Below are 12418 nucleotides of genomic sequence, written 5' to 3' on the forward strand. Positions count from 1 at the left end.
AACTAGGCTGCATCATTAAGGGATTAAATAGAATATTCTGGTTTCTTTAAGAAATCAAATGATTTTTCTGTGCCATTCATTTCTTGGGAGAGATTTACATTAAAGTTCTCCATTCAATCACTGTTGATTCTCTAAAACTTTTGATAAAAATAACTAGATTCCTGAGGATTTGTCCAGTGATTAGCCTTTAATAGGACTAACACTTCAGAACTACTACTTAGCATGGAGTCTACAAGAATGGTTTAACTTGGTAGGGAGTCTGGTGACATGGATTTGTCCGCATTGCAGTCTCGTCAGGTGAAGGCCATGACATTTTTAGTTTAATCCCTTTTTATATTTCTCAGTATAAAGTTAACATTACTATGTCTCAGTTGTACCTAACAATACTCAATAACGTAGGAAAAATGAAGGTCCCTTTACACAGGCAGATTCTACCCATAACGAGCGCCGATTGACGATATAACAAGTCAATTGGCGCTCGTATAAAGGCCCTTTTTCACGGTCTAATGCAAATTGTATTGGGATGAATGATCATTAATACGATCCTTCAGTCCCCATCCAGTTTGCATAGTCAGGCCACACATTTTCAACAATTATTTTTTAGGCTGCATAAAAGATGAAAAATGCCAGCAAACTACTAATTTGTCAGCTGATCACTGCCCTGTTTACACGGCCAATGATTAAGAACAAGCGTTCTTTCAAAAGCTTGTTCGGCTGATTATTGGCTCATGGGCCTTTAGTCCGCATACAAAAGTAGATTTACTTTTAGTAGATTTCAAAGAAATGTATTTCTCACCAGTGCTTCATTCTGTATAGGAAATTTACCTACTTGTCACATAATAACTGGTGACCTTCTCTCTGATCGCTCCTACTTTCATCCTTGCCAGCCACATGGAATTTCTGAGCTGTTCTTGTGGCTCATATCGGTCTTAATTGTTACAGGAAAAATACTTTAATTCTCAGACTTGAAACTCACCCTCCGTGATTGTTCAAGCTGTTCTGAGAGATTCTCCAGAGCCTGTGTGTGGCGCTGTCGCATTTCCACAATCTGAGACTCATGAACTTTTGATTCTTCTTCAATGTTCTTCTTAAGATCAGTCACTTCCTGTTCACGTTTGGCCCTGGATTAGAAACATAGTTTAAAAATCATAACTCTCTAGTGGGTGATGATGAAAGTACACAAAGATTTTTTTAAACTTATGTATTTTCATTGTGTTCTCAGTCATTGTGCTATTCAAGAGTATAACGCACATGAAAATGTTGTAGAATGGTTTCGAAAAATAAAACATTGACAACTGTGAATATGAAGTAAAAAAAAAAAAAAATTACAAAATCACTTATTAGCTATTGCAGTGTTTTGCCCAGTGTTTACAAGCAGGGCAACACGATTTTGTTGGGACCACTGCAGTGTGATTGATAGAACTCCTGTAAGGTCCTTAGCTACTTACTTTATGTTTGTACACAAATATCTCTAAGTCACTCTTTCTGTCTATATTTTTATTAATGACCTTGTAGAGGGTTTACAGAGTAAAATTTCAGTATTTGCAAATGATACTAAGCTCTGTAATGTAATCAACACATAGGAGGATGATGTAATACTACAGAAGGATTTGGGGAAGCTGGAGGTTTGGGTAGAGAAATTGCAAATTAAGTTTAATGCAGATAAATGTAAGGTTATGCACTTGGGCAAAGGAAACAAATTCTACAATTATGTGTTAAATAGTAAAACACTGGGTAAAACTACTATGGAAAAAGACTTGAATATATTAGTGGACAGTAAACTTAAAGAGGCTCTGTCACCAGATTATAAGTGCCCTGTCTCCTACATAATCTGATTGGCGCTGTAATGTAGATTACAGCAGTGGTTTTTATTTTGAAAAACAATCATTTTTGAGCAAGTTATGAGCTAGTTTAGATTTATGCTAAGGAGTTTCTCAATGGACAACTGGGCACGTTTTTACTTTTTACCAACTGGGCGTTGTGAAGAGAAGTGTATGAGGCTGACCAATCAGTGACTAATCAGTGACCAATCAGCGTCATACACTTCTCATTGTTCCAGCCCAGCTTCTTTCACTGCACAATCACACTGTGAAGTGTATGACACTGATTAGTCACTGATTAGTCACTGATTGGTCACTGAATGGGCAGCCTCATACACTTCTCTTCACAACGCCCAGTTGGTAAAAAGTAAAAACACGCCCAGTTGTCCATTGAGAAACTCATTAGCATAAATCTAAACTAGCTCATAACTTGCTCAAAAATGATCGCTTTTCAAAATAAAAACCACTGTTGTTAACTAGATTATGTAGGAGATAGGGCACTTATAATCTGGTGACAGACTCTTTAACTTTAGAAACCAGTGCCAAGCAGCTGCTGCAAAGGCAAATAAAATCATGGGATGCATCAAAAGAGGCATAGATGCTCATAACAAGAACATAGTTTTGCCTCTGTACAAATCACTAGTTAGACCACCCATGAAATGTGTACAATTTTGGAAACCTGTGTATAAGGAGGACATAACTGAAACGAGTGCAGAAAAGGGCGACCAAAGTACTAAAGGAAATGGGAGGATTGCAGTACCAAAAAACATGATTAAACTTGGGGCTATTCCGTTTAGAAAAAAAGACTGCTTAGGGGTGGTCGAATTACAATCTATAATTATATGAATGGACAGTACAGAGATCTTTTTAATGATGTAACCATGACAATGAGCATCCTCTGTGTCTAGATGATGAGGTTTAATCTGAACCATAGAAGGTGATTCTTTACTGTGAAAGCAGTGAGACTATGGAACTCTCTGCCCACAAGATGTTGTGGTTGTTGATTCTTTGAACAAGTTCAAATAGGGCCTGGATGCCTTTCTTGAAAAATATAATATTACAAATCATATGGACTAGATTCTAAAGATGGGACACTGATCCAGGGATTTATTTTTGCCATATTTGGAGTCAGAAAATATTTTTTCCCCTTAATATGGAGCACTTGGCATCTACCTCATAAGGGTTTTTGCCTTCCTCTGGAATAACACAGTAGGATTATGGGTTGGGCTTCATGGACCGGAGTCTTTTTTTTAACCCTGTAAACTATTATGCAATGACATGATTTATATCATTATTAGGGTATGTTGTTAGAGTTGTGTCATGTACTTTGAGCCAATTAGCTGCCTGCCTACTGCTCCCTCTCATACGTCTTACTAAATAAGAAGTTACAGCTACATACCCCTCCTCCATGTCTACTATTTACAGTTTTACATTAGACTGATTTTTTTAGTGACTGATGAGGTTTCTGATTCTTCACAGGGAGAGGGCCTGCATGAAGGACAGTAACACTACCGGTGAGGAACATGAAAAATGAAAGGAAACTAGTTTTATACTAATTTGGATTTACAAGCAATGTAGGGGGTTGCAGTCATTCTGTTGCCTCACCTAAGTTCCTGCTGTGTAGCAGTAGAATCCAGAGTGTCTTCAAGTTCAGACTTCAAAGCTTCCAGCTCTTCCCCTAGGTCCCGTCGCTGCTTCTCTGCTTTCGCTCGAGAAGCCTTTTCAGATTCAATGTCTTCTTGTAATTCTGAAATCTGAGATTGGAGTTCCCGAAGCTGTTTCAGTAAACTATTCTTCTGACTTGCTTCTTCTTCAATTCTACATAGAAAACAAATAATCGCTTTTGTGAAAAGCAGGACTTTAAGACTGAATAGGTGATTAAGTGAGTGATGGCTGATAAGGTTACCTAGCTAGTGCAGCTTGCAGCTCTTCCTCTTTACGGGCCAGTTGTTGTTTTAGATCCTCAATTTGCTGCTGAAGCTCTAAGATCTGATCTTGTAAATCTGATGATTCTCCATCCAACTTCCTTTTCATTTTTTCCATCTCCTGTCTGCCCTTTTCTTCTTTCTTTAGACGATCTGAAATATTTGTCACAAGGCACACATCATTACATATTATTTTCCAATCTACTTTGCTGACCAGTGCAGATTTCTCTTTCCTATAAGCTATTACCTAAACAAAGAGCGACCAAATGACTGGACCTCAGATGAGCTCCTGTTAATCATGTCTTTGTTACAGACCGACAACAGGAATTATATCAAATAAAAAAGGTTGGTTTGAACATATTGGTGAAGGAACCAGAAATTTCCTCTGAATCACTGGCATCTACAGAATTATCATGGTTAGGGCCGGCCTTAGGGGTGTGCGACCTGTGCCTTTGCACAGGGCGCATCACTCCAGCAGGTGGAAGGGGGCGCTGCGCTGGCTCCCTTCCCCTGCTTGTTTCGGAAGCGCCCGGGCCCGGCGACTCAGCAGCTACCTTTCCGCCTGGGCACTTCTTCACTCAGTAGCGTCGCTACCACTGTAACAGCCAAGCTCCTGAAGAGGAATCCCCGTCCACAGTATTGCCGACTCATAAATGGACACAGACGACAGGAGCTTCTCCTGGAGTGGAATCCCCGATCACAGCATCGGCAATGCTGTGGACGGGGATTCCGCTTCAGGAGTTGCCCCTAATGTCACTGTCCATATATGGACAGAGACATCAAGCTGAGCATACCAGGAGCGGAATCCCCGGCCACACAGGGATTCCGTTCCTTCGGGGAGCTACAGCGGTGCTATCTACAGGAAAGGGGGGGGGTGTTCTCTACAAGGGGGCTGTGTGGCACTACCAACAAGGGGGCTGTGTGGCACTACCTACCAGGATGCTGTGTGGCACTACCTACCAGGATGCTGTGTGGCACTCCCTACCAGGACGATGTGTGGCAATCCCTACCAGGACGCTGTGTGGCAATCCCTACAAGGGGTCTGTGTGGCAATCCCTACAAGGGGTCTGTGTGGCACTACCAACAAGGGGGCTGTGTGGCACTACCAACAAGGGGGCTGTGTGGCACTACCTACCAGGACGCTGTGTGGCACTACCTACCAAGACGCTGTGTGGCACTCCCTACCAGGACGCTGTGTGGCACTCCCTACCAGGACGCTGTGTGGCACTCCCTACCAGGACTCTGTGTAGCACTCCCTACCAGGACTCTGTGTGGCACTCCCTACCAGGACGCTGTGTGGCACTCCCTACCAGGACGCTGTGTGGCCCTCCCTACCAGGACGCTGTGTGGCCCTCCCTACCAGGACGCTGTGTGGCACTCCCTACCAGGACGCTGTGTGGCACTCCCTACCAGGACGCTGTGTGGCACTCCCTACCAGGACGCTGTGTGGCACTCCCTACCAGGACGCTGTGTGGCACTCCCTACCAGGACGCTGTGTCGCACTCCCTACCAGGACGCTGTGTGGCACTCCCTACCAGGACGCTGTGTGGCACTCCCTACCAGGACGCTGTGTGGCACTACCAACAAGGGGGCTGTGTGGCACTACCAACAAGGGGGCTGTGTGGCACTACCAACAAGGGGGCTGTGTGGCACTACCTACCAGGACGCTGTGTGGCACTACCTACCATGACGCTGTGTGGCACTACTTACCAGGACGCTGTGTGGCACTACCTACCAGGACGCTGTGTGGCACTCCCTACCAGGATGATGTGTGGCAATCCCTACCAGGACGATGTGTGGAAATCCCTACCAGGACGCTGTGTGGCACTTTACTGTGAGTGGCGGGCTGATGGTCATTTTACTGTGAGTGGGGGGCTGATGGTAATTTTTCCTGTGAGTGGGGGGCTGATGGTAATTTTACTGTGAGTGGGGGGCTGACGGTCATTTTACTGTTGAGTGGGGGCTGATGGTCATTTTACATTGAGTGGCGGGCTGATGGTCATTTTACTGTGAGTGGTTATTTTACTGTGAGTGGGGGACTGATGGTCATTTTACTGTGAGTGGGGGGCTGATGGTAATTTTACTGTGAGTGGGGGGGCTGATGGTCATTTTACTGTGAGTGGGGGGCTGATGGTCATTTTACTGTGAGTGGGGGGCTGACGGTCATTTTACTGTTGAGTGGGGGCTGATGGTTATTTTACATTGAGTGGCGGGCTGATGGTCATTTTACTGTGAGTGGCGGGCTGATGGTCATTTTACTGTGAGTGGCGGGCTGATGGTTATTTTACTGTGAGGGGGGGCTGATGGTCATTTTACTGTGAGTGGGGGGCTGATGGTCATTTTACTGTGAGTGGGGGGCTGATGGTCATTTTACTGTGAGTGGGGGGCTGATGGTCATTTTACTGGGAGTGGGGGGCTGATAGTCTTCAAGTGGTTTCCACCTCTGACCTCCAACTGAAATTAATGGGAGCCAGAAAATACCTGCGTCACCCGTTTGGTGCTTTTTTTGCCTGCACCTTTTGCATTAGCTTCAACGGCTTAAGAAAAAAAAAGGACAAACAATGCTATCAATTCCTGAAGGAATTTTACTAGTCCACTAAGCGGACATTATACTGTGGAGGGGTACTACAAGGGGCATAATATTGTGGGCAAAATTAGAGGTCAAAATACTGTGTCCTTGAAAGGGTTGTAATATATTATATTATTAAATATTATTTATATATCGTATGGGGGCACTAAAGTGGCATTATACTTTTTTCATTGGGCATTTTTTTTTTAATGATGGGGTGGGCACCGAAGGATCATTTCGCATGGGGCGCCATCTATCCTAAGGCCAGCCCTCATCAATGTCTTTTACATGCACATAGCTCATAGGTTACGAAATAAATGCTAATGGAGATTTTATACCTTCCATATCTGCAATGATGGCTTCATACTTGGTGCGAAGTTTGCTCAGACTCTTTATTTTTTCTTCTTCTTCAGCCATGTTTGATGTAAAGTCAGCAATTCTATCTTCCATAAATTTCCTTTCCTGTTAGAAAAGAAGAAATACATTATTGGTTCGCATAGTTAATCCTGTACAAATCTAGTCATATTTTCCTTGAGTTGTCTTTGTTTAGAGAAGTGCAGTTTAGATTTATACTTTGCAGTCTTTTTTCCCCCTGGTTTAAGTACCTCTGGCAAAACGAATATGTTTCACCAAATTTAGATGACACTATTATTACATAAAATAAGGCTTGTAATTAAGTCATTACACCAAAGAAAAGCTAAAAAATTATCAGAAAAAAAAAACATTTTATATTATTTTTAGAGCTGAAATTGATATTCGCAGCTCAAGACTTCTAGCATGTCATTATTGCCTGTATGTCCAATTAATATTTTACGGCCACTATGGGTATCTATTTTCCATATATAATAAAATGAACACACCTTACTGAATTTAGCATTTTGGTCTTCCAGCAGGAGGATTTCTTCTTCCATCTTCTTTAGTTTGGACTCTGTTGTCACTTTCTCCAGCTGCAGTTTCTGCCGAGCAGCCTCCTCTTCCTCCAGCTGCTCTTCCAAGTCCTTATTATTATTATAAAGAATGACAGAAATATGTTTCTATTCCATTATAACTGTGAGGATGACATTCTGAATAAATATTAAAAGATTAGAGTATAAAAGTCCATCATTATTTTAACTACTAAATACTGGACTGAACCCCCTGCAGGTCAAATGACAATTTAGACCTCAGTTAAACCTTATTCCTAATCCTGCCAGTGTGTTACCTGCACATGTTGCTGCATCTTCTTCTTGTCATTTTGGAACTGTAAGTTCCGTTCTTCCTCTTCTTCCACGCGGGACTCCAAATCATGCAAGATTTCCTCTAGTTCCTGCTTCTTTGCTGCAAGTCTGGCGCGCATTTCCTCTGCTTCGGCAAACAGCTCTGTTTCTGCCTGAAGCTGTTCAGCCAAAATGTTCTTTTCCTCTAACAGCTACAAGAGGGAAAATATTGAAATACTATTTAATTTTTCCTATTGCTAAAATAATACTGGTATAAATGTTTCTGTTCAGCTTGAAAATAACACCATAAAGACATTGGTAAAGTAAGAGATTGAAAACAAAACAGTTAAGAAGACAAACGACATAGAGAACTGAACAACGAATGAAGCTTCCTGCAAGTAAGACGTTTTAATTACTCATTGATAGCATATTGATTAGATATGCCATCAATGTCTTATTAATGGTGGTATTGGACTCGAGTCCCCACCAATGAAAAAAATAAGGGGCAAAATGGTGCCTTTGTTTTTTTCCACTGAATCAGTGCTATGTCGGAAATTGCAACACAAAGTTTACCCTGCACAGCGGTTCTCCCTGCCACCTGCTGCACAGGGAATTGCAGCATGGCCACTTTCAAATGAATGGTACGTGGTGTGTCACCTTCAATGTTTTCTTTGCACAGTGAGGCTCCCAGCCAATGGATGTGCAGGGAAAATTTTGAAGGGAACGCAGTGCTGCAGCCACTTCATTCTTAGGATCAGTGGGCGTCCCAGAGATCGGACCTCCGCCAATCAGAAAGTGATTTTATATCTTAGTGAAAACATCACTTTATGAAATGGAAAAACCCCTTTAATACCTTCCCGGCACAGCCATTTTTCCAATTTTCACTTTTTCCTCCCCACCTTCCAAAAGCCAAAATTTTTCCGTAGATTAGCATGATTTTTGCAGACGAGTTGCAGTTTCTCATGGCACCATTTATTGTACCATAGATGCTAGGAAACGGAAAAAAATTCTTTGTGAGGTGGAAAATGAAAAATTCCTCCATTATTTTTTGCTCTTCGCTTTTACAGCGTTCACCATGCAATTAAAACAACATGTTAACTGTATTCTGCGGGTCAATACGATTACGGCGATACCAAATTTATAAGGAAAAAACAAACTCTTTCCCCTCTTTTTAGTGCTTTAAATGCTGCGGTTGCTATTGGCCGCTGCATCTAAGGGGTTGATCGAGCGGGATTGCGCTTCACCGTGATCCCACTCTTTACAGTAAAGAGTCGGCTGTAATATACAGCCGATATCCATGTTGTATAGAGCGGGCATAGCCCTTGAGCCCGCTCCATACTTCCCCTACCCGGCTATGACGTAAGCATACGTCATACGTAAAAGGGTTAATTTGACGTTAATTACAATACGGCAAAAAAAAACTAATTGTATTTACCATAATGGATTACTTACACTTACTAAAATATAATTAAAATACAAATTTAGGAATCACCCAAACTGGAAGTATAGTGTTTACACTAGGATCCACTAACCTATATCATGTCTCTGAACTCTTCCTGCTGTCCAAGATAGAGCCATAGTTTTTTTGCCACAGCCGCCACTAGGGGAAGCTCAGTGCATAGAGATTCTTACAGCTTCCATTTAGTTACATAGTTAGTAGGGTTGAAAAAAGACACATGTCCATCAAGTTCAACCAAGGGATGTGAAAAGGGAAGGGAAACATTTCTACACATAGGAGAAAATATTTTTTAGTTCTAGGAAATGATCTAAGCCTTTTATAAAGCCATCTACTGTCCCTGCTGTGACCAGCTCCTGCGGTAGACTATTCCATAGATTCACAGTTCTCACAGTAAAGAAGATTGTTTTTTCGCCTCTGCAGGTTGAAATTTTTTTTTCTCCAGACTGAGGGAGTGCCCCCTTGTTTTTTGAGGGGGTTTTACATGGAACAGGATTTCACGATATTTTTTGTATGTGCCATTCATATATTTATATAAATTAATCATGTCCCCCCCTCAGTCAACTCTTTTAAAGGCTAAATAGGTTTCGAATGGTAGCAGTATATATTCATATTCACTGAGCTCCCCTAAATGTGACTGTTGACAGACAGTTTTGTCATGTACTGTGTAGAGGGAAGCAAGGGATTTATAGCTGTGTGGAGGAAAATTATCAAAATAAATACATTAAAACACTGGCGTAGCTATAGTGGTTGCAGCGGTCGCAATTGCGACCGGGCCCTGAAGCCCACAGCCCCCCGCACCACATCAATAAAAAGTTACTATAGTAACTCGGGCCGCGGGCCCCTGCTACTATAGTAACAGACTGTACTTACCTTCCTGGTTCCGGATCGCAGCGGAGGTCCTGACGTCAAGCGCTGTGCGCAGCGCATGATGTCACAGCGCTATGCGCCGCGCACAACATTGAGAGGACAGAACCTCCGTCGCGGCTGAAGAGGAAGGTAAGATTCGTAGCCCTGATTGGTGGGTCCCGGGAGCACTCGTACGAGAGCTGCTTCACCTTCATTCCGGTCACACTGTGAATCGGTGTCAGCGATTCAGTGTGAGCGAGTAAGTGAAATGAAGGGGAAGCAGCTCTCGTACGAGTGCAGCGGCCCCTTCCAAACAGCTGATTGGCGGGTCCCAGGAGTCGGACCCCGACACATCAGCTATTGATGGCCAATCCTGAGGATAGGCCATCAATGTTTAGGGACTGCACAACCCCTTTAAGCCTACGATGTGGCAAGCTTAGGGGGCCCATGAGACAGGATCACAGATTGTGTGATGCTGTCTGCTGGGCCCTGTATCTAAGCCAATCACATGGTAGGCTTAGATACATGGCCCATGTGTGATCCTGTCTGATGGGCCCTGTATATAAGCCTACCACACTGTAGGTTTAGATACAGGGCCCCAGCACACAGTAATCTTATACTGTATAAGATTACTGTCTGCTGGTCCCTGTATCTAAACCTACCTTGTGGTAGGCTTAGATACAGGGTCCCACAGACAGTATCACACATGCGCCCTGTATCTAAGCCTAACACATGTGTTACTAATCTTTTTTTTTGTGTGTTTTCTTACAGGTTCGGTCGTTGGACTACGTCGGATTCCAGGACTACTTCGATGACTGCTTTTTTTTTCTTATCAATAAAATGGTTAATGAGGGTTGTGTGTTTTTTTTTTTTTTTTTCAATAAAATATTTTTTCTATGTCTTTGTGTTTTTTTTTTTAAACTATATTACTACCGCCTTAGTAATGGCCGCCGGCTGATTGACAGCATCCATTGCTAAGGCGGGGCTTAGTGTTAGCCAGTGCAGAGGCTAACACTAACCCCCTTTATTACCCCGGTACCCACCGCCACCAGGGGTGCTGGGAAGAGCCGGGTACCATCCAGTACTTGACCATCTGTAGTGAAAAATGGGGGGGACCCCACATCATTTAAAAAAAAATTAAATAAAAAATAATTAGAAAGAACGATGTCGGGTCCCCCCCCCCCCTAATTTTCATAACCAGCCAGATGCAACACAGCAGCAGCAGGCAGCATTACCAGGGTGGTAGGTGCCACTGTTTTTGGCCTTCCCCAGCCTAATACTACCAGCCTGCGGCCACCCCGGTGCCTGGTGTTACTACAGATGGTCGGGTACTGGTTCGTACCCGGCTCTTCCCAGCACCCCTGGTAGCGGTGGGTACCGGGGTAATAATGGGGGTTAGTGTTGGCCTCTGCACCTGCTAACATTAAGCCCCGCATTAGTAATGGAGGTTGTCAATCAGCCAGCGGCCATTACTAAGGCGGTGATAATAAAGTTTAAAAAGATAGCACATAGAAAAAATATTTTATTGAAATAAAAAAACACAACCCTCATTAACCATTTTATTGAGAATAAAAAAACGCCGTCATTGAAGTCCTCGTATCCGAAGTCCAACAACCGAACCTGTAAAAAAACACAAACACACAAAAATAATCAGTAACACATAAAGAAGCAGAATTATTATTCTTACCTTTCCTGGGTCCAGCGCTGGAGCCGCAATGTCAGCGTGCTGAGTCCTGTATCTAATCCGATCATGTGTGATATTGTCTGCTGGGCCCTATATCTAATCCAATCATGTGTGATACTGTCTGCTGAGCCCTATATCTAATCCTATCATGTGTGATACTGTCTGCTGGGCCACTGCATCTAATCCTATCATGTGTGATACTGTCTGCTGAGCCACTGTATCTAATCCTATCATGTGTGATACTGTCTGCTGAGCCACTGTATCTAATCCTATCATGTGTGATCCTCTCTGCTGGGCCCTGTATCTAATCGTATCATGTGTGATACTGTCTGCTGGGCCCTATATCTAATCCAATCATGTGTGATACTGTCTGCTGAGCCCTATATCTAATCCAATCATGTGTGATAGTCTGCTGAGCCACTGTATCGAATCCTATCATGTGTGATACTGCCTTCTGAGCCACTGTATCTAATCCTATCATGTGTGATACTGTCTGCTGGGCCCTATATCTAATCCAATCATGTGCGATACTGTCTGCTGAGCCACTGTATCTAATCCTATCATGTGTGATACTGTCTGCTGAGTCATTGTATCTAATCCTATCATGTGTGATACAGTCTGCTGGGCCACTGCATCTAATCCTATCATGTGTGATACTGTCTGCTGAGCCACTGTATCTAATCCTATAATGTGTGATACTGTCTGCTGAGCCAATGTATCTAATCCTATCCATAGTTTATAGGGTCGTAGTGCTATAGATAGGGTATGTTCACACGGCAGCGTCCGTTACGGCTGAAATTACCGAGCTGTTTTCAGGAGAAAAGAGCACCGTAATTTCAGCCGTAAAGGCATGTGCAGGCGTCTTTCGCTGCGTCCATTACGGACGTAATTGGAGCTGTTTTTCCATGGAGTCCATGGA

At 43.1% G+C, this 12418-nt stretch overlaps 1 protein-coding gene across 5 annotated transcripts in view; it reads right to left on the reverse strand.

The window, feature by feature from the left end:
* The window catches only part of LOC142662116 (myosin-10-like), a 428074-nt gene that overhangs the window by 93476 nt on the left and 322180 nt on the right, over positions 1-12418 (reverse strand). For all 5 annotated transcript variants that reach the window (XM_075840065.1, XM_075840064.1, XM_075840061.1 and 2 more), the window contains 6 exons: positions 7516-7722; positions 7175-7312; positions 6653-6776; positions 3727-3898; positions 3426-3638; positions 977-1121 (listed from right to left, as the gene is read on the reverse strand). In XM_075840065.1, coding sequence (XP_075696180.1) covers positions 977-1121; positions 3426-3638; positions 3727-3898; positions 6653-6776; positions 7175-7312; positions 7516-7722 — 999 coding nt within the window. The remainder of the gene's footprint in view (positions 1-976; positions 1122-3425; positions 3639-3726; positions 3899-6652; positions 6777-7174; positions 7313-7515; positions 7723-12418) is intronic.

Source organism: Rhinoderma darwinii, chromosome 10 (genome assembly GCF_050947455.1).
Source record: "Rhinoderma darwinii isolate aRhiDar2 chromosome 10, aRhiDar2.hap1, whole genome shotgun sequence".
In the NCBI taxonomy this organism is placed as follows: domain Eukaryota; kingdom Metazoa; phylum Chordata; class Amphibia; order Anura; family Rhinodermatidae; genus Rhinoderma; species Rhinoderma darwinii.